Source organism: Elephas maximus, chromosome 11 (genome assembly GCF_024166365.1).
Source record: "Elephas maximus indicus isolate mEleMax1 chromosome 11, mEleMax1 primary haplotype, whole genome shotgun sequence".
Lineage (NCBI taxonomy): Eukaryota > Metazoa > Chordata > Mammalia > Proboscidea > Elephantidae > Elephas > Elephas maximus.
Window position 1 is genome coordinate 90,196,116 of NC_064829.1, and position 27,484 is coordinate 90,223,599.

General features: G+C 40.1%; 1 protein-coding gene across 1 annotated transcript in view; it reads right to left on the reverse strand.

The window, feature by feature from the left end:
- Window positions 1–11,954: 11,954 nt before the first annotated feature.
- The window catches only part of LOC126086176 (zinc finger protein 471-like), a 34,977-nt gene continuing 19,447 nt past the window's right edge, over window positions 11,955–27,484 (reverse strand). Inside the window, 8 exon segments of the mRNA XM_049902359.1 lie at window positions 11,955–12,967; window positions 12,970–13,251; window positions 13,254–13,469; window positions 13,472–13,739; window positions 13,741–14,048; window positions 15,929–16,024; window positions 17,474–17,600; window positions 24,058–24,130. Coding sequence (XP_049758316.1) covers window positions 11,955–12,967; window positions 12,970–13,251; window positions 13,254–13,469; window positions 13,472–13,739; window positions 13,741–14,048; window positions 15,929–16,024; window positions 17,474–17,600; window positions 24,058–24,130 — 2,383 coding nt within the window.

Below are 27,484 nucleotides of genomic sequence, written 5' to 3' on the forward strand. Positions count from 1 at the left end.
TTGTGTCAGTTTAGGTGGGTAATGTGTTTCTAAAAATCCATCCATTTCTTCTAGGTTTTCAAATTTGTTAGGGTACAATTTTTCATAGTAATCCAATATGATTCTCTTAGTTTCAGTTGGGTCAGTTGTGATCTCGCCCATCTCATTTCTTATTTGGGTCATTTGCTTCCTCTCCTGTTTTTCTTTTCTTATATTGGCCAATGGCTTATCAATTTTGTTAATTTTTTCAAAGAACCAGCTTTTGGTCTTGTTAACTTTTCAATTGTTTTTCTGTTCTCTATTTCATTTAATTCTGCTCTGGTTTTTATTATTTGCTTTCTTCTCGTGCCTGAGGGTGTCTTTGGTTGCTTTCTTTTTTTTCAAGTTGTAGGGATCAATCTTTGATTTTGGCCCTTTCTTCTTTTTGTATGTGTGCATTTATTGATATAAATTGATCTCTAAGCACTGCTTTTGCAGTGTCCCAAAGGTTCTGATATGAAGTGTTTTGACTCTCACTGGATTCTATTAATTTCTTTATTTCATCGTAATGTCTTCTATAATCCAGTCGTTTTTGAGCAGGGTATTGTTCAGTTTCCAAGTGTTTGATTTCTTTTCCCTGCTTTCTCTTTTTTTGGCCTTAATGATGTGAGAAGATGCTTTGTAATATTTAGATGTTTTGTATTCTGCTAAGGCTTGCTTTATGACCTAATATGTGGTCTATTCTAGAGAATGTTCCATGAGCACTAGAAAAGAAAGTATACTTGGCTGCTGTTGTGTGGAGTGTTTTCTATTTGTCTGTGAGGTCAAGTCAGTGATTGTGGCATTTAGATCTTCCGTGTCTTTATTGAGCTTCTTTCTTGAAGTTCTGTCCTTCACCAAAAGTGGTGTGTTGAAGTCTCATAGTATAACTGTGGAGCCATCTCACTTTTCAGTGCTGTTAGAGTTTGTTTTATTTATCTTGCAGCCCTGTCATTGGGTGCATAAATAATTAATATGGTTACATCCTCCTGGTATATTGTCCCTTTAATCATTATATAGTGTCCTTCCTTATCCTTTGTGGTGGATTTAACTTTAAAGTCTATTTTGTCAGAAATTAATACTGTCACTCCTGCTCTTTTTTTGATTGTTGTTTGCTTGATATATATATATTTTTTTTTCCATCCTTTGAGTTTTTGTTTGTGTCTCTAAGTCTAAGGTGTGCCTCTTGTAGGAAGCATATAGACAGATCATGTTTTTTATCCATTCTGCCACTCTCTGTCTCTTTTTTGGTGCATTTATTCCATTTACATTCAGTGTAATTATGGATAGGTATGAGTTTAGTGCTGTCATTCTGATGTGTTTTTTTGTGTGTTATTGACAGGTTCTTTTACCCTCTTAATTTTTTGTGCTGAGTAGTTTATCTTTATATATTCTCTTTTTCTCTTATTCATTGTTGTTGATTTTGTGTCTGCTGAGTCTCTATTTTTTTCTTGTATTTTATTTTGATGAGTAGGATTGTTAGTCTCCTTTTTGGTTACCTTAATATTTACCCCATTTTTCTAAGTTTAAACCTAATTTTTATTTCTTTATATTGCCTCGTCTTCCTATGCATATCAAAGATCTATGACTACATTTCTTAGTCCCTCTTTATTGTTTTAATGTTGTCTTCGTGTACATATTGACATTGCTGTTTCCCTGTATTGAGCATTTTTTAATCTTGATTTATTTTGGTGATTTCCCTATCTGGGTTGACATCTGGTTGCTCTGTCCTGTGTTCTAGTCTTGGGTTGATATCTGAATTATTGATTTTCTAACCAGAGAACTCTCTTTAGTATTTCTTGCAGTTATGGTTTGGTTTTTATAAATTCCCTAAACTTTTGTTTATCTGGAAATGTCCTAATTTCACCTTCATATTTGAGAGACAGTTTTGCTGGATATATGATTTGTGGCTGGCAATTTTTTTCTTTTAGTGCTTTATATAAGTCATCCTACTGCCTTCTTGTCTGTTGAGAAGCGTTTCTGCTGAGTAGTCCGAGCTCGTTCTTATTGACTCTCCTTTGTAGGTGACTTTTCATTTATCCCTAGCTGCTCTTAAAATTCTTTATCTTTGGTTTTGGCAAGTTTGATTATAATATGTCTTGGTGACTTTCTTTTGAGATCTACCTTATGTGGAGTTCAATGAGCATCTTGGATAGATATCTTCTCATCTTTCACGATATCAGGGAAGTTTCCTGCCAACAAATCTTGAACAATTCTCTCTGTATTTTCTGTTATCCCTCCCTGTTCTGGTACTCTAATCACTTGTAGGTTGTTTCTCTTGAGAGAATCTCACATGATTCTTAGGGTTTCTTCATTTTTTAAAAGTCTTTTATCTGATCTTTCTTCAAATATATTGGTGCCAAGTGTTTTATCTTCAGTGTCACTAATTCTGGGTTCCACTTCCACAATTCTGCTCCACTTTCTAATGAGTTGTCTAATTCTGTAATTTTATTGTTAATCTTTCTAATTTCTGATTGCTGTCTATGGATTCTTGCAGCTTATTAAATTTTTCATTATGTTCTTGAATATCCTTTTTAATTTCTTCACATGCTTTATCTGTGTGTTCCTTAGCTTGTTCTGTATATTGCCTGATCTCCTTCCTGATGTCTTGAAAAGTTTTGTACATTATTCTTTTGTATTCTGCATCCGGTAATTTCAGGAAGGCACCTTCATCCAAAAGATCCCTTGATTCTTTGTTTTGAGAGCTTGTTGAAGCAATCATGATCTGCATCTTTACGTGATTTGATATCGACTGTTGTTTCCAAGCCATCTCGAAGTTATTGTATTAGTTTATTTTATGTTCGCTTACTGTATCCTAGCTTCTTGGTTTGTTCTGTTTTGATATGCCCAAACAGGTTGCTGGCATGAGCTAGCTTATTTTTGCCTTTGAAAGTCTAATGTCCTGTCATCAGATGGCTAAAGCTGTGATCAGGTATATAAGCCTAGGAGTCTATTCACATTTCTTATATGAATTCCACTCAGGTGTCCACGTAGTTGGTCATCTAGTGTGTGGTACAGGCTCTGTCCTACAGTCTTAGAGGGGTGGGGGTGATTGGTGTAGATACAGGTATGTGGTTGCAGGAGGGGGTCATGCTCTCAAGAAGGCAGGGGGCTGACAACCATCCCTTGAGTGTCTGTGAGGAAAGTGCGTCCCTGTTCTCTAGAGTGCACAGGTGGGTGGGTTCTGCAGATGGACCATGGGCACCCAATGCTTTTGGTTGTAAGTACTGGGATGTACCAGTTATCTTTGGACCCCTGTTGCGGGTGGCTGGGTGACCTAAGTGGAGCCACCAGTCCTTAGGCCCCTGATGTGTGTAGGTGAGGACCCTGTTTAATAGGCAAAGCAATGTCAAACATCAAACACCCACGTCTCCACTGCACAGCTGAAACAGTTGCAGTCTGCCAGCAAGTGCCTATTCTCCTGTAATAGGCCCATACAGGTCCATGTAGGGGGTAAAGGTATTCAAAGCCCATGGACCATTTATTCCTGGACAGAAGCCACTTCTGTCCTGAGCTCCCCATGTCAGTGGAGTTGGCATATTATCTTTTCCCCCAATTGTGAATTTATTCCTTCTCCAAGGCCAGGAGAATGGCTCAGGTCACTCAGCAGGCCTATCTCAGGTCCAGGTAAATCGACAGCCACTGAAGACAGCCTGGGGGTGGGGTGTGCAGTAAAATATATGCAAGTACTTAGCTTTTGCCAAGAGCACCATTCTTCTCTGGTTCCGTAGGTTTGAGTAAGCTGTACAGCTAGTTGTTTCTCCTGAAGAAACTGGCTGAATGCTACCACTGGCCTGCCGCAGTCCCTCCTGGGAATGATGCCTGAGGGTTTTCAGGGATTCAGGTTCGGCAACTCCCCTCTGCTTCTGAACCATCTCTTCCTCCCCCTGGTGCTCAGTCCATTTTCTAACTTTGCCTTCGATGTTCATGGCTCCCATCTTGTCATAAATATAATCATTTCACTTGTTTTTCCAGTCTTTGTGGTAAGCGGGATCACCAGAAGCGTCTGACTACTTCACCATCTTGGCCCCACCTCAGAGCTTAGTCTTATTGTTTCTCCTTTATATGTGACCTTTTGTTTTTCCTGAGCTGCTTTCAGGATTTCTAATTTGTCTTTGGTTCTAGTAAGCGTGATTATGATATGCCTTGATGTTTTTCTTTTGGGGTCTATCTTATATGGGATTTGTTGAGTTTCTTGGATGGTCAGCTTTTCATCTTTCATGATATTAGGGAAGTTTTCTGTCAGCAATTCTTCAATAATCCTCTCTGTTTTCTCTTTTCTCCCTGTTCTGGAACTCTGATCACTCAGAAATTTTTGCTTTTGATTGCACGTCACATAATTCTCAGGGCTTCTTCATTTTTCTTCATTCTCTTTTCTGCTTTTTCCTGAAACAGTTGTACCCAAGTGTTTGTCTTCAATTTCACTGATCCTCTCTTCCATCATTTCAAACCTGCTCCTCACCCCTTCTATGACACTGTCCATTTCTGAAATCTTGTTGTTCACCTTTTGGATTGTAATTGTTGACTTTCGTATGATTTCTAGTTGTGAATTTATTTTGGCATTTTGTTCCTGTATTATTTTCCTGAATTCTTTCATTTTTTGGTCTGTATTTTCTATGAATTTGTCTGCCTTTCCATGAATTTGTCTATTTTTTCTTTATTTTTCTCCTCTTTTTCCCTTCAGCTCTTGGATAGATCTGAATATAAGAGATTTGAATTCCCTGTCAGGTAGTTCTAGTGTCTTTTCTTCTACAGGAAAGTAATCTGATGTTTTATTTTGGACACCTACTGCAGCCATCCTGTCCTGTTTTTTTTATACGTTTTGATATTGTCTGCTGTCTTTGGCAGATTTGGTAGTTATTTTCTTCATTTATCGGTAGTAGATCTGTTTGTTTTGTTCTGCTTTTTTTGTTTTATTTGGTTATGGCTCAGCAGACAGGCTTTGCTTTCTTTGTTGTTTGCTCGTCTGTGGTCACCATAATTTTCACCTCTTTGTCCAATGAGCAGGTCCAGTTGTTCAGCTGTGATGTAGCAGGGCAGGGCCAGATGAAGGGGAGGGCCTGGCATGGGTTGTCTTTGGCACATACCAGGGCTGACAGAGCAATATGGGAGTCAGGGCTGCACAGGTTCCAGTAGTCCATGCCTTTGCTGCTTGGGATTGTGACGTTCAGCGTGCAGTGCAGGTAGGCAGGAGGGGGGAGGTTATGATATGTGGAGCTATTATGGGTATAGGAAGAAGAAAGTGGATAAACAGGAACCAAAAACAAACCAAAAAAAAGTGCTAAGGGAGCTTGCCATTGGAGTTGAGAGATGAGAAACCAAGAAATGGAGAAAATCAAAAAGGGAAAAAGAAAAGAAAAAGAACTAGATAAAAATTTGAAAAGAAAAGCCCCCAGGGGTCCCACCACTGCAGCTTGCAAAGACCAGGAAGTGGCTCCCAGGCTTTGCAGTATAGCCTGGCTAGAGGGGGTACAGATGTCACACAGTGCCAGGTATTCAGGAGACAGGAAAAGATGATGTGTAGAGAGATGAGAACTGAGAAATGAAGAATGGCACAAAGGAAAAAAGAGAACAAAAGAAAAAAAATGCCCCCAGGGATCCCAGTGACTGTGGAAGTGGCTCCTAAGCTGTGCAGTGCAGCCCGGCTAGAAGGGGTTCCCAAGCTGTGAAAAAAAAACCCAAAAAACAAATAGAACAGAACAAAGCAAAACGAAACAAAGCAAAAAAAAAAAAAAAAAAACCCTGGGGATCTCACACCAAGGGAGTCGTTCCCCAGTGGAGCGGCACTTCACAGCCTTTCAAGAAGCAAAGATGACACACGGGGCCAGGTGTTTGAGAGAAAGCGGGGAGGGAGTGGTGGGAGGCATGGAAGAAACCAAAATAAACAGCAACAAAGGCACTCACGTAGGCAGCCAGTGTTGGTGGACCAAATCCAAGTGGCCAGGGGCGGGAGCAGTTGCCTCCTGGCCAAGAGATTGTGGCAGGCGGGAAGCAGAGAAGGCTGGGGGCGGGGGAGAGAGGAAGGGTGGGGTTAGGAAAGCGTATGGTACAGGTTACTAGGTGCTCTGCCTCCTGCCGGGAACTCTGTGAAGCTGCTTTCCCATACTCTGTGTCTGCAGATCCCTGATGTTGGCGGGATGAGTACAAATGGCACAGATGCTGTACTTCCTGGCTGGCAGAACCACTGCTATCAGCCAGGAAGTGTGAAGATAGAGCAGCGGGAAGAGGATGAGGGGTGGGAAAGTGTATAGTGCAGGTTACCAGGTGCTATGTCTCCTGCTGGGAGCTCCGTGAAGCTGCTTTCCCACGCTCCCTGTCTGTTGATCTCCGACAGGAGTCCAAGATGGCTGATCTATGCTGGGTTAGCTGATAGGGAACCTCTGCACGTATCTTTCTTCCATCTCCGTCTCTGTAGCTTATTCCATTCGGTGCTTGGCTGAGTTCTTTATCTCTTTATTTGACACTTACGGGTCCAGGACCAACGTTTGTCTCTGTTTTACTTAGTTTTTTTGTGTCTTTCCTGTGAAAGGACAGTGTGGCACTTCTGTCTTTGCTGCCATGTTGGCCTTAAGTCTTCATGGCTCTTTCTCCAAAGTTCTTGACATAGATAAGTAAGCATCTCTAACCCTGCATCTGTTTGTTGAAACATCTCAGTTGGTATTCCGTCAATTCCTGGAGCCTAATTTTTCACCATTCCCTTCAGTGCAGCTTGGACTTCTTCTCTCTGTACCATAGATTCTGATCATATGCTACCTCATGAAATGGCTGAACATCAACCAATTCTTTTTGGGACAGTGACTCTGTGTATTCCTTCCATCTTCTTTTGATGCTTCCTGCATCGTTCAATATTTTCCACATAAAATCCTTCAATATTGCAACTTGAGGCTTGAATTTTTTCTTCAGTTCTTTCAGCTTGAGAAATGCTGAGTCTTCCCTTTTGGTTTTCTAACTCCAGGTCTTTGCACATTTCATTATAATACTTTACTTTGTCTTCTCAAACTACCCTTTGAAATTCCTGTTCAGCTCTTTTACGTCATCATTTCTTTCACTGTCTTTAGCTACTCAATGTTCAAGAGCAAGTTTCAGAGTCTCTTCTGACATCCATTTTGATCTTTCTTTTGTCTTTTAATGACCTTTTGGCTTCTTCATGTATGATGTCCTTGATGTCATTCCATAGCTGCTCTGGTCTTCAATTGTTAGTGTCAAATGAATCAAATTTATTCTTGAGATGCTCTCTAATTTCAGGTGGAATATACTCAAAACTGTATTTTGGCTTTTGTGGTTAATCTTCTTCAGCTTCAGCTTGAACTTGCATATAAGCAAATGATGGTCTGTTCTGCAGGCGGCCCCTGGCCTTGTTCTGACTGATGATATTGAGCTTCTCTATTGTCTTTCCACAGATGTAATCAATTTGATTCATGTTTATTCCATTTGGTGAGGCCACGTGTATAGTCACCATTTGTGTTGTTGAAAAAGGTACTTGCAATGAAGATGTGTTGATCTTGCAAAATTCTATCATGTGAACTCTGGCATCATTTCTATCACCAAGGCCATATATTCCAACTACCAATTCTTCTTCGTTTCCAACCTTCCCATTCCAATCATCAGTAATTATCAATGCACCTTGATTGCACTTTTGATCAATTTCAGACTGCAGCAGTTGGTAAAAATCTTGCTTCCTCATCTTTGGTATTAGTGGTTGGTGCATAAATTTGAATAATGATCATATTAACTGGCCTTCCTTGCAGCTGTATGCATATTAACCTAACACTGACAGCATTGTACTTCAGGATAGATTTTGAAATGGCCTTTTTTGATGATGGATATGATGCCATTCCTCTTCAATGTGTCATTCCTGGTATAGTAGACCATACGATTGTCTGATTCAGCACGACTAATGCCAGTCCATTTCAGCTCACTAATGCCTAGGATATCTATCTTTATGCAGTCCATTTTGATGACTTCCATGATAAGTGGAGAAAATATTGAAGTTTAAAAGATGTCACTTTACTTGGATCCATGAATCAATGCTCATGGAAGCAGGAGTCAATAAATCAAATGATGTATTGCGTTGGGCAAATCTGCTGCAAAAGACCTCTTCAAAGTGTTAAAAAAAAAAAAAAAAGCAAAGATGTCACTTTGAGGACTAAGGTGGGCCTGACCCAAACCATGTATTTTCAACCACCTCATATGCATGCAAAAGCTGCACAATGAATAAAGGAGACTGAAGAAGAATTGATGCCTTTGAATTACAGCATTGGTGAAGAATATTGCCTATAACATGGATTGCCAGAAGAATGAACAAATTTGTCTTGAAAGAGTACAGCTACAATGTTCCTTAGAAGTGAGGATGGTGGAACTTTGTCTCATGTGCTTTGGACATGTTATCAGGAGGGGCCAGTCCTTGGAGAAGAACATCATATTGGTAAAGTAGAGGGTCAGCAAAAAAGATGGACTGGAAAAAGAGGAAGACCCTTAATGAGATGGATTGACACAGTGGTTGCAGTAATGGGCTCCAACACAGCAACGATCGTGAGGATGGTGCAGGACCAGACAGTGTTTCGTTCTGTTGTTCACAGGGTTGCTAGGAGTCAGAATTGATTTGGCAGCACCTAACAATACCAACTGCTGGAGAAAAGTGTGCATGTGCTATATGCAATAAGTTTATTACAAATTTTATTGATAGGATATGTAACTCACGATTTACCAATAATAAAAAAATTATACTGTTTATTGTAAATTCCATAGAGCCAACAGATTGTCAGAGAATATTCTTGTTGAGTTTTGCCAAACTCTTGTAGCCTTAGTTAAAACACACATACAACACAACACATACACAAATACATAGTTTAACAACCGGCTCACAAAATTTCTGAGTGTCTGAAAACAAAGCAATTAGCTTTTGTAAACATATACATGAGCCAGCCCCAGGACACAACTGAATTGACTTCTTTCTGATGAATTCCTTCTACCTAGGACTCAGCTTCCACTGATTCCTCCATTTGTGATTAAGATTAGAAATCCCTTTCCAAAAGCAGTTCCTCTTCCCAGTATACCCAGCATTTTAAGGATGGCACTTTCTAAAGGTAATGATGCTTCTCCCATGGCACAGTTTCAAGGAAAGGCTTTATGACCCTGTCTCAACAACTGCCTCATATGCATTGGAAAGCTGGACAATAAAAAAGGAAGACAGAAGAAAAATTTATGTATTTGAATTGTGGTGCTGGAGAAGAATATTGAATATACCATGGACAGTCAAAAGAACTAACAAATCAGTCTTAAAAGAAATACAACCAGAACGCTCGTTACAAGCGAGGACAGTGAGACTTCAACTCAATTCCTTTGGACACATTATCAGAAAAAACAATCACTAGAAAAGGACATCATGTTTGGTAAAGCAGAGGGTCAGCAAAAACAAGGGAAATCCTCAATGAGATGAGTTGATACAACAGCCACAATGGACTCAAACACACCAATGACAATGAAAACGGTGCAGGAATGGGCAACGTTTTGTTCTGTTATACATAAGGCTGCCATGAGTCAAAGCTGAGCCTACAGCAAGTAACAACAACAGGGAACCTAATGACTACATAAGGGAGAAGTTCAAACATGAGAAAGTAAATTTAGCATCCCAAAGTTTTTCAAGTCCTTCCTATTAGGCAAGATCATTTCTGGGCTTTCAGTGTTATTTAATATAGGCCAGGACTTAATAGATTTATATTCATCTACCTAGAACATTATGAGAAGCTGCACAATCTAAAAACATCAAGTAAATATTCGTGATGCGACAACTGTCAATAGAGTCCAATTCAAAATTCTGTCCCAACTTCTGGGGTCAAACACTATTAAAACTCATTCCTACAGATGTTTTCCAGATTCTGATATAAATCAAATATGTTGATAAATACTTTTGGATGTCTTTCAACCCTTCCCTACTCTTTTTTCGTATTGGAACCCTAACACTAATTTAACATTATTATTATTATTATTATTATTTTTATTACTAGTGAAGCAATATTTGTGGGCTGAATGGAAATCTGTTAACCTTAACCCATGGCTGCCTCAGGCAAAACAGAATTAGTTGGTATTGTTCCTTAAGAGCCTAATTCTGTTGCCATCAAGCCAATTTCAATTCACAGCAACCCTACAGAACAGTGTAGAACTGCCACATAGGGTTTTCAAGGCTGTAAATCTTTATGGAAGCCGACCACCACATCTTTCTCCTACAGAACAGCTGGTGGGTTCAAATCGCTGAACTTTTGGTTAGCAGCTGAGTGCTTAACCACTGTACCCACACGGCTCCTTCTTAAGGGCCTGGGGGCTTAGAGTTTTAACATTCCCAGAATTTCCCTCAAATTGTCATTCCAATAACCAGGATACAGATCTTTCCTAATCAGTGCTAAATATTTTACTTAAGAAATCTGCCAAAGTTTTAAATTAAATTGGTACTGTAGCTTAGCAATCTACAGGCTCCCTCTTTTGTTATTTATCAATCATAGCCACATGGCTGCAAATAAAAACAAATTCAACTATGTTACAAAAATTACTTGTATTCTATTCCATGCCTCAAAGTAAAAAATTTTAAGATGTAAGTTGTTCTTTCTTTTGTTTTAAATTATCCAATTCAATTCTCAAAAGACATCACCTGCTACCCCTTTATCTAGCATTTCTCACTCCCTTTCAAGTGGTCTAAGGCAACAGCTATCTACACCATAGTTGGTTAGCTCCTTTACTTACTGTTGCTATCAATGCATGCAAAAGGAGCCCTGTTGGCACAGTGGTTAAGCGCTTGGTTGCTAACCAAAACATCGGTGGTTTGAACCCACCAGGCGCTCCGTGGAGAAAGATGTGGCAGTCTGCTTCTATAAAGATTACAACCTTAGTAACCCTATGGGAAGTTCTACTCTGTCCTACAGGGTCACTATGAGTTGTAATCAACTGAACAGCAATGAGTTTTATCAATGCATGCTACTTTCATGGCACAAAATAGGATCAGGAACATTACAATCTTTTGTTCCATCTCACCCAATAACCACAATTTTAAAATAATCCACATTTCCTTGAGCAACTGTTGCCTGAAACCACTCAATGCTATCAATTTCTGTACTGGTTAAGATCCTTCAGTTAACACCAAAAGAACATAATCTAATGTTGAAATAAAGTCAAAACACTGGTTGGAAATTAGGAAACTCAACTTGGCAAGAACAGGAATCAGGTCAGTTCTAGGCAGCAGAGCAGCAGAAACTTGTGCATCATCTTTAGGTTGTAGTTAAAGTTTGATGCATTTTCAAATGCCTCCTGTGGTTCAAGGGGGAGACAGTACATGACTGGATTAAGTTGAACCACGTACAATTGGCAGTACAAAGCCTCATGGAATGACACAGGAGTTCACCCAAAGCAGCCCAGGAAAAGGAGTTGGTGTGTGTATTTGTGTACGTGTAGTTTCTGTTCGTATTAGGAACAAACACAAATATCATCTGATACACTAATATATATTTTCATAATTTTAAATTTATAAAGTTTACAAAGTTTTAGCTATGAAATCATACTACAGCTATAAAAATTATATTTTTCAATTAAGAAGCTGCAAGATACCTTTTTATATGAGTAGACACAGATATCCACCTCATTCTTTGAGGTGACTACATAATAATCTACTGAGCTGATGTTTCATAATTTAAGTAACCAGTTTACTACTGACAGATATTTAAGATGTTTCTAATTTTTATTAAAAAAATGTGCTTGTGCGTCTGAAGTTTTGCACTTCTGCTTTCCTAGGAGGTAAATTCTTAGATGAGTAATTGCCGCAAAGGGTGATTACATTTAAAATGTTGACAGGGAATACCATATTGCCCTCCAAAATGGCTTTCAATTGCGTTAAGTACTTCACAGTATCAAGTCATTTAAAATTTCAAAATGAAGGTTTTATGATAAGCAATCTAATTACATTTATATCTTTAAAAGGCCATCGTGGAAGTAATGTGAAGAACACATTTGAAGTGGGTAAAAGAGGACCAGGAAACCATCTTTTGGATGGTTGGAATAGTCCAGGTGAAATGATTGTGTTTTGGGGTAGGGGAATGAGAGTTGAAAGAACTGGATGAATTCCAGAAATATTGAACATGTATGTCTGCAGGACTTGGTGACACAAAGGGTGAGAAAGAGCAAGATGCCCGAGATGACCCCACATCATGAACTTGCTGATAATGCACAGGATGCACACCCTGCTGGAAAACTTTTCCACATTCTTTACATTCATGAGCTCTCTCTCCAATATGAATTCTTCTATGCAGGTTAAGGTGTCCAATCTGGCAGAGGGTTTGCCCATATTCCTTACATTCATAAGGTTTCTCTCCAGAATGAATTCTTTGATGAACGGTAAGGGACTGACAATGGCTAAAGGCTTTGCCACACGTACTATATTCATAAGGTTTCTCCCCAGTATGGCATCTTTGATGACAAATAATGGATGACTTTGTTCTGAATGTCTTCCTACATTCAATACATTCATAGGGTCTTTGACCAGTATGAAGTCTCCAATGCTGAGTGCGGGATGAGCTATCACTGAAAACTTTTCCACATTCAGTACATTTACAGGGTTTCTCTCTGATATGAACTCTCTGATGTTGAATAAGGCGGGTAGTCTGGCTGAAGGCTTTACCACATCCCTTACACTCATAAGGTTTTTCTCCAGTATGAATTTTGTAATGTTGGGCAAGGTGTGCCCTCTGGTTGAAAGCTTTACCACATTCCTTACATTCAAATGGTTTCTCTCCAGTATGAATTCTCTGATGAGTAGCAAGCTGGGAACTGATGCTAAAAGCTTTTCCACATTCACTACACTCATAAGGTTTTTCACCAGTATGAATCCTCACATGACTAGCAAGGTGTATACTCTGCCTAAAGGCTTTAGCACATTCCTTATGTTCATATGGTTTTTCTCCAGAATGTACTCTTTGATGCTGAGTGATGCATGATGGCTAAAGACCTTCCCACAAACATCACATTCATAAGGTTTCTCTCCCATATGAATTCTCTGATGGACAGTAAGGGATGAACCATAGCTAAAGGTTTTTCCACACACATTACATTTGTAGGGTTTCTCTCCAGTATGAATTCTCCTATGCTGAATAAGCCCTATGTGATCACTAAAGGCTTTCCCACAATCAATGCAATCAAACAGTTTCTCTCCAGTATGGTAACACCTCCAGTGACAAATAAGGGATGTGTTCTGCCTCAAAGCTTTCCCACATCAATACATTCATAGGGTCTTTTGCCAGTGTGACACCTCTGGTGTCGAGCAAAAGATGAGCCATCACTGAAGGCTTTCCCACATTCCTTACATTCATAGGGCTTCTCTCCAGTATGAATTCTCTGATGCTGAGCAAGGTGTGCCGGCTGGCTGAAGGCTTTTCTACATTCCTTACGTTTATACGGTTTTTATCCCGTGTGAATTCTTTGATGTTGGATAGGTGTACATTTTGGCTGAAGGCTTTCCTACATTCCTTACATTCAAAGAGTTTTTCTCCAGTATGTATTCTCTGATGTTGAGCAAGATGTTGACTCTGGTTGAAGGCTTCTCCACATTCCTTACACTCATATGGTTTTTCACCAGTGTGAATTCGCTGATGAACAGTAAGGGAAGAACTCTGGGTGAAGGTTTTCTCATATTCATTACATTTAAAATGTTTTTTTCCTGTATAGACTCCTTTGTGCTATTTTATTATCCTTGAATTTTTGGTAAAGCTTTTTTTTTTTATCTGACTCGTGATTATGAACATGCTCTCCTATATTGTTCAGATAAACACATTTCTCAGATTTGTTATATTTGTAGCCTATCTCCTTAGTAAGGATTTCTTTATGAGTGTTTGTTTCTTGCCTGATACACATTTCTTGACTTACCCTCTGCTTCTCTAAAAGATCTTCACACTTCCAACTTTCTCTGAAAGTGGAACACTCAAGGCTATAATTTGTAATTCTCACCATTAATGCTTCATCATACATGGCCTGCTTCAGAGATAATTCTTCTGTCTCATATATAGATTCCCAATCTGAAAGATAACAAAAAAGTAAATATTTCCTTTATCATGGGCATTTAAAGCGAAAATAGGTGATTCAAAAATACTTAAAATAATTAATCCCTCAAAATCTATTATGTACAGGTATGTAGGCCTTAAAAAATGTGAACAGACCTCAGATAAATGGGAGCATATAAAGAAACATGGGGAAGGTGGTTAAGAAACTCATTTAAATAGAAGTAATAAATAAGTATCAGGATAATGTGGGGGAAGTTGTCTGCAATGGTAATAAATTTATGCCTGCATTAAGATAAAAGCTATAAATTAAGCTCTCTTCCTTTAATCTCTCCAACTTCTAATTGATTTGCAGATACAGCCGTTAATTTTGCTCAGATACCAATATAATCACATCATTGTTACTGCTCAAACATCTAGAGATCCCTAGCAATCACAAAGACTTTATCCTTTGTGATTTCCCTCGGGGTTTAGGTGAAATCCTAGGGTTATTTTTTTCATAATCAGAAAATTGTGTTCTTATGACCCCTCTATGGCTCATTCCATGAGAACTCTCCATTTCTCCTAAATCTCTGAACCTCAGGCTATATATTAAGGGATTGTTCCATTTATTGTTTTTGCTTTCACCAGCCTGACAAAAGTATCACTTCTCAGGCCACTTCTTAGTGGGGTAAAACATTTCCTTTTTTGAAGAAATTAGTTTTATTTTTGAAGAAATTAGTTTTACAATGATATATAAGTTGGGATCAATATTATTGTGTTCTTATTTAACTGCCACATGAAGTATTTTTCTTACCTCATAAACTAGAGCATATAAGATTTTGGGAAGGAATGAATGTGCCTTAAATATTGTTGCTAAGTCACTTAACATATATAGCACAAACTTGGGCATATATAAGAAGTTCTCAGTAACTACATAAAGAAGAAATTTGTGATGAAGAGGTGATGCTATGAGTAAACCTTAGGGAAAAGGTGATATTAAGAAATAAAAATGAGCAAGTGCTTTCCTCTTCTATCTTATCCATAGCAAACAGTCAATTAATTCAATACCCCCAAGCAGTTACCTACTATGTGTCAAATATTATTGAAATGAAAGCAATGAAATACAGAGCTGTTCTGTAGAAGTTCAGAAAGTAAATATAATGACAAGACTGACAAACAAAATATTTTGAGAAGAAGAAAATATGAAACGAAATCAAGTGAGAGTCCATGTGGTGAAAAGTAAAATTGGCATAAAAGTTCAGAGATTGGAGTGATCAAATCTACTACAGTACACTAAGAAAGGCTTTTGAGTTGTGAACCAGCTTCTTACCCCAAGACTGCTTCTGGCTTCATATGGCCTATCCAAGGCTGAGCGGCTCAGTATGTTGGCATACCTTTAACTCATTTGAAGCATACCAGGGTACCTCATGGAGTTGAGAAAACTGGAATAAAGTATAGTAAAAACAAAGATAAAAAGTGATAGAAGATGAAATTGGAGAGGTAGAAAGGAACAGACTACACAGGAATTTGTAGCGTTTGGACTACAGGGGCTTGTAGGGTTTGGATTTTAAAGCAGCAAGCCATGTTCTCATTTGCAAGAAGCTCCTAATTTTGGCATTAAGAAAAGAATTAAGAAACAGAGAGCTTATATAAGCCTCCATGGCAAAGGGAAAGAAGGGATGAGAAGGAATTAGATTCAACTTTTTTGCAAAATGTGTTTTTAGAGAGATGAGAGTCAAGTAGAAGAGAAGATATTTGGGGAGTCCATGCTAAATGTTAAAGTTTCAGTTTTCTTCCCAGGGCCTGGAAAGCTTGAGAAAGATTTCTACGAAACATAAGTGAGGCGGTATCCCCTTTGAAAATGGCTGAAACGTTTACCTCCAATGGACTCCCCTATCTGGTTCTCCCATACTCACCCAGGAATGGGCCTCCTGTCATCTCACTCTTCACTTCCCAGGGCTCTTTCCCTTGTTCCAATAAGGAGATCATATATGGCTTAGAAATGCAAAGTCCTGCATATAAAAAAAAGACACGAAAATGGGCCGTGTTTGGGGTATTACAGAACTCTAAGGAGTCCCTTAAATCAGACAGAATGACACTATAGGAATGATTAGATAAAGGGGTAAAACAAATGTGAAAGACAGACTACATTAAGCTTTTGGCACAGCCTAGTGGAACTGCCAACAGTCAACTTTACAAAAATCAAACTATTTTCTAAGTGACTAAGGGCAGAAATTTAGCTCAGCATTGTCAGAGAATCATCAGATAGAAGTGAGATATTTTAAAGGTCTCCTATAGAGACAGAGTTTGGAGTTTTAGTCCAGCCAAGTTAACTGCCTGCTTTAAGAAAAATAAATAAATCGACACCCTTCAGAAAAATACAACAGAATATAGTCTACAATGTATTATTCACAACGTCCAAGATAGAATCTTAAGTTACTAGACCTAAGAAAGAAGAAAAAAATGAACCATACTTAAGAGAAAAGACTCATTCTGCAATAACACAGATGTTTTAATTAGCAGGAAAGGATTTTAAAGTAGCAATGATAACTATGCTGAAAACTGCATAGGACAATATATTTGTAATGAATGCACAAACAGGAAATCTAAGTAGACGAATAGAAACTATAAAAAGAAAAAAATGGAAATTACACAGCTGAAAAATACCTACTGCCAGAGCTGAAAAATACTGATCTGAAATTTAAAAACTGACAGGATGGGCTTTACAGCACATCAAAGAAAACAAGGAAACAGTTTGTGAACCTGAAGATAAAGCAACAGAAATTATCTAATCTGGAAAGCACAGAGGAAAAAAAAAAATCTTAAAACAATGAACATCCTCAGGTACCTTGGGCACAATATTAAAGGTTCTAACATATGTGTAAATGAAATCCCTGAAGGAGAGAAAGAGCAAAAATATATATATATATTTTAAGAAACAATTGAAAATTTTTCTCAAATTTGGTGAAAGACATAAATTAACACTTTCAAGAATCTCAGTGAACCCCAAGCAGGATAAAAGGGCCTTTAGAGAACAAAAAACTAGACAGCCAGTAAGGTATCCCCAGGGCTGAGAAGAAGAGCCCATGCTAGTTTCTCTGAGAACTGTTTGAAGTCATTTTCATCGTTAATGTTTCAGTGATTTGCTTATTTTAAGTTAATTAAAAGATACAGATTTTAAAAGCAATACTCTTTTGAATTTATTGTAATCCAGCTATATTCTTGGTTTGGTGAACCTTGATATCTCCTAGTGGTAACAATAATACTGTAGCACAGAAGGAACAGGCAGGACAGGGGACCAATGAGATTCACTGAAGATGAAATTTTCATCAATTCTTAATATCCCCTTTGTTTCCCAGATTTCATTCTTACACACAATAAAAAAGTTTCAATAATAAATAAAATTTTAAAGGGTCTCAAAGGATAGATTCTAAATTATGTAGGAGGGAGAAAATCCTCACCTAGTGATGCCAGGCTCTGATAGTTTTCCAACATCATACTCTTGTATAAACTCCTCTGAGTAGGGTTCAGCCATTCCCATTCCTCCTGGGAAAAGTCTATTGCTACATCCTTGAATGTCGCCAAGTCCTGAAATGACACAAATACATTCTGATGCACCAATGCTCATGGCCACATATGAATCCATGTTGACGGGTTATGTTGTTCCTACTTCATGTGAGAAATACCCTTTGCAGGAGAAAAAACTTAAGCACATTGCAATATTAAGTTTCAATCCAAGAGACATTACTTACTGAAGTGTTAATTGCATTTTATATAATGGTGCTACACCATTTCTCAGCATGGGAAAATAAGAACAGATAGCCACAGAGCAGTGAGCAAGGGCCTCAAGGAAGGAGAAACATCTGTGGTTGAATCTTCAAAAATGAATAAAAACAATATCTAAATCATTATTTTCCAAATATGATCTTTGGAATCCTAGTGCTACTGCAGGATGAAATTAATGTTGCTGATTTTATTCTTACACAGTAAAAATTATGAGTACATTTTGAATGTGATTTTCTTATGATATGCTATTAAAAGCTGATGTGCAATACTGCTCATCAATATTTTCTAGAAGCATTTATATGAGATTGGTATTATTTCATAAGTATTTCAAAGAATTCATCAGTAAAACTATCTGGGCCTAGAGTATGCTTTGTGGAAAGTTTATAGAAAATGAATGAATTTCTTTATTAGATATTAGACTAATCAGACTATTTCTTCTTGTGTCAGTGTTGGCGTCTTAGATAGCTAGTGCTGCTATAACAGAAATACCACAAGTGGGTCGCTTCAACAAAGAAAAATTTATTTGCTCACAGTCTAGTAGGCTAGAAGTCTGAACTCCGGTGCCAGCTCCAGGGGAAGGCTTTCTCTCTCTGTTGGCTCTGGGGCAGGTCCTAGTTATCAATTTTCCCCTGTTCTAGGACCTCCTCAGCACAGGGACCCCACATCCAAAGGACATGCACTCCGCCCCCTACTTTCTTGGTTGTATGAGGTCCCCATGTCTCTCTGCTCCCTTCTCTCTTTTATATCTCAAAAGAGATTGACTTAAGACCAAACCTAATCTTGCAGATTGAGTCCTGTCTCATTAACACAACCACTGCTAATCCCACCTCATTAACATCACAGAGGAAGGATTCATAACACATTGGAAAATTACATCAGATGACAAAATGGTAGACAATCATACAATACTGGGAGTCATGGCCCAGGCAAATTGACACACATTTTGGGGGGACACAATTCAATCCATGACAGTAAGCTTTCTTCCCCATGGAATTTATCCATCTCACCTAAATTATAATATTTATTGATGTAAAGCTGTTTATATTATATACTTGTAATCTTTTAATGTCTGTGGTCTCTGTAGTTGCCACTCCTTTTTCATTCCTGGTATTGATAATTTGTATCTTCTCTCTCTTTCTCTTGCTCAATCTTTCTAGGGGCACATTAATTTTATTAATATGTCTTAAAAATCAACTTTTAGTTTTATTGACCAAAAAAAGTCAGATGGTCATCTCAACACACATCCAATCTAAAAGAATCTACAGACATATTTTTAGAATTATTAAGGTCACTAGTTAAAGGACAACATACAAAAATTAATTGTATTTCTAGATACCAGTGAGAAGCAATTGAAAATACAAAAAAAAAAAAAAAAAAGTAGCTTGAAAAAACACCAAGACTAAAAAATGTATGTTGTTGTTTTTGTTAGGTGCCATCGTTGCGTCAGCACCAACTCATAGTGACCTTATGTATAACAGAATGAAACACTGCTGGTTCCGACTCAAAGGCAACTATAAACAACCAGACAAACTGGCCAAAGAAACAGAACACAGCTCCCAAATAGACTACACATATGCAGTGGTCACCCTGACTGATGACACTGGTTACACTGCAGCAGAATGAGGAAAAAATGGCCTTTTCAGTAACTGGGGCCTGGTCAACTGGATATCCATGTGGAAAAAATTAATTTTGACCTCTATGCTCACAAAAAATTTTAAAAAATCAAGTCTAATTTTATCAGAAACTTAGCTGTGAAGGTTAAAACAATAAATCTTTTAGAAAAAACATACATAGGAGAATATCTAGAAAGTGGATCCAACGATTCTCATTCTATGAATTTATCCTACTGATATATGCCCACATGGTTGCAAAGGCACATGTACAAAGGTATTTACTGGAGCACTGTTTTTAGTAGTAAAAATTTGGAAACAACTGTATAACATACTGGATGGGTTAAAAATAATGTGGTTCACCCATACCAATGAAAGACTATGTTGCTATTGTTGTTAGGTGCCCTCCAGTCATTCCGACTCATAGCAACCCTATGTACAACAGAATGAAACGCTGCTCAGTCCTGTGCCATCCTCATAATTGTTGTGCTGCAGCCCATCATTGCAACCACTGTGTCAGTCCATCTCGTTGAAGGGTTTCCTCTTTTTCATGGATCCTCTACCTTACCAGGCATGATGTCCTTCTCCAGGAACTGGTCTCTCCTGATAACAAGTCCAAAGTATGCGAGACAAAGTCTCACCATCCTCACTTCCAAGGAGCACTCTGGTTGTCCTTCTTCCAAGACAGACTTGTTCATTCTTCTGGCAGTCCATGGTATATTCAATATTCTTTGTAAACACCATTATTCAATGGCAAGAATTCTTCTTTGGTCTTCCTTATTCATTGTCCAGCTTTTGCATGCATATGAGACGACTGAAAATATCATAGCTTTGGTCAGGTGCACCTTAGCCCTCAGAAGGACATCTTTGCTTTTCACACTTTAAAGAGGTCTTTTGCAGTAGATTTGCCCAATGCAATATGTCGTTTGATTTCTTGACTGCAGCTTTCACGGACACAGATTGTGGATCCAAGTAAAATGAAATCCTTGACAACTTCAATCTTTTCTCTGTTTATCATGATGTTGCTTATTGGTCCAGTTGTAAGGACTTTTGTTTTGTTTATGTTGAGGTGCAATCCATACTGAAGGCTGTAGTCTTTGATCTTCATCAGTAAATGTTTTAAATCCTCTTCACTTTCAACAAGCAAGGGTGTGTCATCCACATAACTCAGGTTGTTAATGAGTCTTCCTCCAATCCTGATGCCGCGTTCTTCATACAGTCCAGCTTCTCATATTATTTGCTCAGTATACAGACTGAATAAGTATGACAAAAGGATACAACCTTGGTGCACATCTTTCCTGATTTTAAACCATGTGGTATCCCCTCGTTCTGTTCAAACGACTGGCTGCCTCTTGGTCTTCGTACAGGTTCCACATGGGCATAGCTGGGTGTTTTGGAATTTCCCTTCTTCGTAATGTTATCCATAATTTGTTATGATCCACATAGTTGAATGTCTTTGCATAGTCAATAAAACATAAGCAAACATCTTTCTGGGTGCTTCTTTATAGCCAGTAGAGGCCCTTAAGCCCCAAAAAGCCAGTTGGTACCAAATCCAAATTTGTGCACATCCAATTGTTTTTAAAAATATCCCAAATAAGCAGATTTTTGGCCACTTAGAGCGTGTCTGCTTTACATATCCTGGGAAACTGCACTCAGCATCTGCTAACCCTAGATAAAATAAAGATCTATATTTCGAAGGTGTTGTGGATTGAATTATGTCCCCCAAAAATGTGTGTTGTAAATCCTTCACCTGTGCCTGTGGTTATAATTCCATTTGGGAATGAGTTTCATTTGTTATGTTAATGAGGCAACACTAGTGCAGGGTGTGTTTTACATCTTTCTCTTTTGAGAGATCAGGGCTTCAAACTGGTTCAGAACAGTCCAGTAATTGCTGTCCCGAACGAGGGCCACATATGCATTGCATAGCAAACAAATCTGTTGCCTGTGGCATTTTGACCTAAGTAGGAAACAAACAGCTGTACCCTGCTGAAAGATGGCCAGCAGACCACGCTACTTTGCATGTGTGTTGCTCTCCACAGTCCGGCCAATAATGTCACTCTCCAAAAGTCCTGCCATAGCCCTTCCTCCTGAAAGTTTCTGCAGCCTGATGTGGGAGACGGGATTATTGGCAGAATTATTCCTACTCAGGTCAAAATGTGACGGGAAACAGATTTGGTTGCTATTGTTTGCAATGGCAATTACTGAACTGTTTTGAACTGGTTAGAAGTCCTGTCTGAGATAGAAAAGAGGAGATTAAGCAAGCAAGCAAGTACAAATGGAGGGGAAGATCATGTTGCCTTGAAGTCTTCTCTGAGACTTTCCCTTGCTTCCCCCGCTCTGCCATGGTTTCCACCCCCTTGCAGCCTGCCAAGCCACAGCCTCTCTACAGTTTGAATTTGGTGACAGAATCCCATGCATGTGCGAACCAAGATTTTGGCATATGCGCAGGACCTGAAGAGCTGTGTTCTCAATCTGTCCTTGGACCTGAGCATCACCGACATGATTCAACATCTGGACCTCCAAATATGGACACCGGAGGGCTAAGGGCAGAGTTCCAGGCATCAAACGCAACCCCCAGACGCCACTGGAAATAAAAAGCTCCCCAACCCCTTCAGTGAGCACATGGCCTTACGGTTGCTAGACCCTGCATTGCTCCTTGTCTACGCAGACAATAAACTTCCACTTTCTGTTTCCCTTGCAACTGGTGGTGTGGTGTCCATCTTATTTCGACTGGCTATGGCTAATAGGACTGGATGAGAACCCTCATTCAGTTACAACACAATTGCTAAGAAACTTGGGAACAGAAGCTTAAAAGAGACAACAGCCTTCCCCCAGAGCTGATAGAGAGAGAGAGCCTTCCCCTAAAGCTGGCACCCTGAATTCGGACTTCTAGCCTCCTAAACTGTGAGAAAATAAATTTCAGTTTGTTAAAGTAACCTGCTTGTGGTCTTTACTATAGCAGCACTAAACCAAAAAACCAAACCCACTGCTGTCGAGTCAATTCTGACTCATAGTGACCCTATAGCCCAGAGTAGAACTGTCCCATTGGGTTTCCAAGGAGTGCCTGATGGTTTTGAACTGCTGATCTTTCGGTTAGCAGCTGTAGCTCTCAACCACTAAGGCACCAGGGTTTCCATAGCAGCACTAACTTTAAATCTCCTAGAATTCAGATTTCTGGGTCCACGGAGTTGTGGAGACCCACCCAGGCCATTTGCCCTCAGTTGTCTTTTTGAGCCTTGAACCTTCAAGGCACTGTCTTCCTAAAGTCACCTTCAAGTCAAACAATAGCCTTGTAAATAAATAGCTTAACAGGGATCATTTTGCCTTAGGCATTAGGCTCCTTTGGAGAATTATAATGACCCTCAAGAGACTACCCTGCCCTGCCCTGACCCTGCCTACATAACCTGCTTTCACTATCCCCTCTTTGGAGTGCCTACTGGATACGAATCATATCTACTCACAATAAATATATTCGGTTACATTAAAAATTTTGGTGTTTCTCTGTACATTTGGAAACTCTGGCGGCATGGTGGTTAACAGTTACGGCTGCTAACCAAAAGGTCAGCAGTTCAAATCCACCAGGCACTCCCTGGAAACCCTATGGGACAGCTCTACTCTGACCTATAGGGTCGCTATGAGTTGGAGTCGACTCAATGGCAAAGGGTTTGGGGTTTTTTGGTTTCTCTGCACATTTAGGTTTTTGACAGCAACTAAGGCAGAAGGATTCTAAGGTGCCGCTGCATTTGGAGCTCTCTGACTCCCTTGCTGCAGAAGGATACTGCTTAGGGACACCTCTTCTCTGGAGTTTTTCATGCTCTCTTCCTCTTCTGGTGATTCCTTGAATCTCTTGCCTCTAATGACCTCCTGAGGTCAGGGATGGCCTCCTACATGCAGCTGTCAATGTGTCATCCCCAATAAATAGCTTGTTGTGGAATGCGGCTTATCTTGTGGTCTGTATCTTTTTCCTTGATCAGCTCTGAATGTCCTCAAACTCACGACAGGAGGCAAGAGTGAGTTTTTCATTTGTTTGTTTTTAATCTTTTGAATTTTATACCATGTATATATATCACCTATTTGAATTTATAAAATTTCTAAACATTAAGTTTAATATGACTTTTTAGATGAATAAATGGGATTGGAATTCATACTTTAAATGTAAATAAAAACTTCTAAGAATTTATTTTAAGGATATAATTAAGAGGTTTTGGCAAAAATTCACCTAGAGGGATAACTCCTGATGTGTTCCAAGAACAGGACACGGGTAGCAGATGTACGCTGAACTTGGATACTGACTTTAGAACCCGACTAACTGGTGCTGAGATACCTCTATTCCATCTAATCTTTAATGTGGACCTTTGCAAAAGTGTCAACACTGAATTAAATGTGTAGACGAAGAGGGAAGAAGACGGGACTCTGAGGGAGAACACAACTGCTTTTGACCTTCCCTATAAAAAAAATAGCCTCATCATATTCAGCCATTACTCAAACATTAGGCAGTTTGAGCTCTTTAGGGCTGGTGGTCTCTAGAAGTGGCAACCAGGCCTCTAGACAAGATTGTCAATCAAGGAAATTTCAAAAGAAAAGAACCATTGCTAAATTCTAAACAGCAAGACTTCCTTTCAAAGAGAAGAAAGAAAATAGTAACTAACCTGTGGCATGGCTTTCACTAGTTCAACAGTCATTTTTATTTTCTCCTCCTGGTGTCGCTCTTTGATGGTAAAACTGGAAGAAGAGAAAGGATAGTTACAAATGAGGCCTCCTCTGCACTCGCAGAATCACCAGCCTCCAAACTCTGTCTTCCCCTTCTTCCTCCAAGTCCCATCAGACTTACTGCCCACCTACCTGGGAGATTATGGGCAACCTTCGGCTCTTCACCAAACCAAACCAAACCCAGTGCTGCTGAGTTGATTCTGACTCATAGCGACCCTATAGGACAGAGTAGAACTGCCCCATGGAGTTTCCAAGGAGCGCCTGGTGGATTCGAACTGCCGACCCTTTGGTTAGCACTTCGGCTGTTAAGTGGGTATAATTTATAACTTGTTTCCCTTATCCCCAAGGTCCTAAATTTAATCTTTTTTCCAAAAGTTACCTTCCCATTTATTATAATGAATAAAAAGAACAATAGAGATGTGTTAGGTACTCAGTGTAGATTACATACATTCTCTCACTTTATTTTCAAAATAATCCTACCAAATACTTGTTATTTCCTCAGTTTTACAGGTAGTAGACTCTTTGTCTCTCCATGGGTCTCTGCTTCATGTTGTGACAGCAAGAAGCTTGAAAACATAACTCCTAAATGGCATTAGAAGCCAGGGATATCCTCCTTTTCCATCAAAACACAAAGGAGTTTTTTCCAGACTTCAGTTTCCTCAAACCTTGGGGCAATGGATCCTTTAGCACCCAATTCTGCTCCACTCACTCTCATCTCTGTACTCAGCCCCTTGGTTTCCTCTCCTTTCTGTCACTCAGAACTGGGGGCATTTCCTGAGCCAGAATTCTGTCATCTCCAGGCACCTCAGTTCTTGTTTCTTATTGGAACTTTTGGACTGGGGGCAGGGAGTTCTACTCCCGGGTTCTTATCCTGGCAACGCACAATCCCAAAAGCCCACACACACACACACACACAAATCCAATGCGATCAGTCTCCCAAACAGTCTCTCCCCACACGCCACATCACACAGGGCACACTAACAATCATCCAGGATGACATACAAACATTACAAGATCTCACAAACTTCCTGTTCACACATAGCATATGACTGAAAGTATCCAGGGAAAGGCACATCATAAAGAGTCACATACACCATGGTCTCGCAGGGGCAATGGGTACAAGCACACACGGTGATACACACACCTCTTCACATATACCCCCAATCTTACTCTCACACACACCCAGGGCTTACCGTCCCTTATCTTTGTCTCACACCTGCATACTCCACAGCCTTACAGGGACTATATTTGCAAGCACTCAGGGTGACACACCATGATTCACATAATCACTCTCTCACACACAACCACACCACTGGTCTCTCTCCCTTATTCTCTTCCTCACATATACACAAACACTATGGTCTCTCTCACATGGAGACACACCCATTTCTGTCACACTTCAATCTCTCACATAGAGAAGCGCCAATTTTTCTCACACTTCAGTCTCTCACACACACAGATACACAAACACACATCTCTCTCACATTCCAGTTGCTCACTGTCTGTCTCTGGTCTCAAAACACTCACTGGTCTCTCTCACATGCACAAAACACATCCGGGTCTTTTATTCCAGTCTCTCTCACACTCACACACGGATACACACACTCCTGTCTCTTACACAACCTCACACACAGACACTCCAATCTCACACATGCACACTTGATCTCACCCAAACAGACACAAACATACCCTGGTCTGTCATACTCACTGAGCCCTCACAGTCCAATCTCTCTCACTCCAAATCAAAACCAAACCCATGGCCATCGAGTAGATTCTGACTCATAGCTACCCTACAGGACAAACTAGGACCGCCCTATAAAAGATTCCAAGGCTGTAATCTTTGCAGAAGCTGATTGCCACATCCTTCTCTGGAAGAGCGGCTGGTGGATTCGAACCGCCGACTTTTCGGCTAGCAGCCGAGTGTTTAACTACTGCGACACAGGGCTCCCCTCTCTCACACAGACATAAACCCAGGTCTCTCCCCGAGCCTCACAAACTCTCACACACAAGCACACCCATTTCGCTCACACTCACTGATCTCCCTCATACACTTCGCTCCAGCCGTCAGACAGTCTCGACTCAGCTCCAAGCCCTTACTGCTTCACTCACACTCGCTTTGCTGACTGGAGGAAACCAGCCTCGCCTGCCCAGCCTGGCCCTCGAGCTCCCACTCCCGAGCCTCCCGGAGCAACCCGCGGGCCTCCGTAGTGAAGCTAGCGTTTGCAGCCCAAAGCACCTCAGAAACTGACGCCCGGGCTCGGAGTGCGCAGGCGCCTGTTTCCCCTAAACGAGCAGAGGGAGAGGGAGGAGTCTGAGGCGAGGTGGGGCGTGGTTTAGCTGAGAGGGGCGTGTCCACCAGCTGCTATGTTGGGAGTCGGGGGAGGGACCATAGAGACAGAGCGTGCGTGCCTGCGGGGTACGGAATAATGTGAGAAGGGCGTGGCCCAGAGTTCCGCCGCGGTGTCCGGGCTGGGCGGGAGAGTGAGGTGGCTCTTAGAGAGTGTAACCTTGGCTCCAGCTTCGAAGACCAGAAGCATCCCTAGTTACCAGTACTCGTGCTTTGGACTCGGAGAGGACCTGTTCTGGCGCAGTGGTTAAAGCGCTGGGCTGCTAACTGGAAGGACGGTGGTTCTAAGCCCGCTCTGGAGGGAAAAATACGGCAGTCGGCTTCCGTAAAGATTACACCCTTGGAAGGGATTTGGGGCAGTTCTGCTCTGTCCTATAGGGTCGCTGGGAGTCGGAATCAATTCTAGGGCGATGGAGAAAGTCTGGAGAGGAGCGCACTTGATTGACCTGAGGATGCTTTCCTGTGAGCGGTTTTGTGATATTGCTGGTTTCTGTTAGCTCAGCGTTACTCCTTACTCGGAGGGCGGTCCTCTGAATTGTACATGTAGAAATTGTAGAGATAGTGTTATGTATATTTTTAACACAATTAAAAAAAAAAGTAAACAAATCAAAACAACAAAAAAAACCACACACACACACACAAAACGGCAACTGGGAAGCCAGACTATTTGGCCATGTGTGTCACTTCAGCAAATCAGTAAATTTCTCACGTGCATAATGGTAATTATCATTAGTATTGTTCAGGGGCAAGTGGTTAAAACTATGACCTTTGGAACCAAACCACTGGGACTGAACCACCTTCTACTCCTTAAAAAAAAACCAGTGCCAAGGTCAGCACAACTGGACAAAACCAAAAGCAGTTTCCTGAATAAACTGAATGTTTCGAAGGCCAGGTGGCAGGGGCAGGGGTCTGGGGACCATGGTTTCAGGGGACATCTAAGTCAATTGGCATAATAAAATCTATTAAGAAAACATTCTGCATCTCACTTTGAAGAGTGGCATCTGGGGACTTAAACGGTA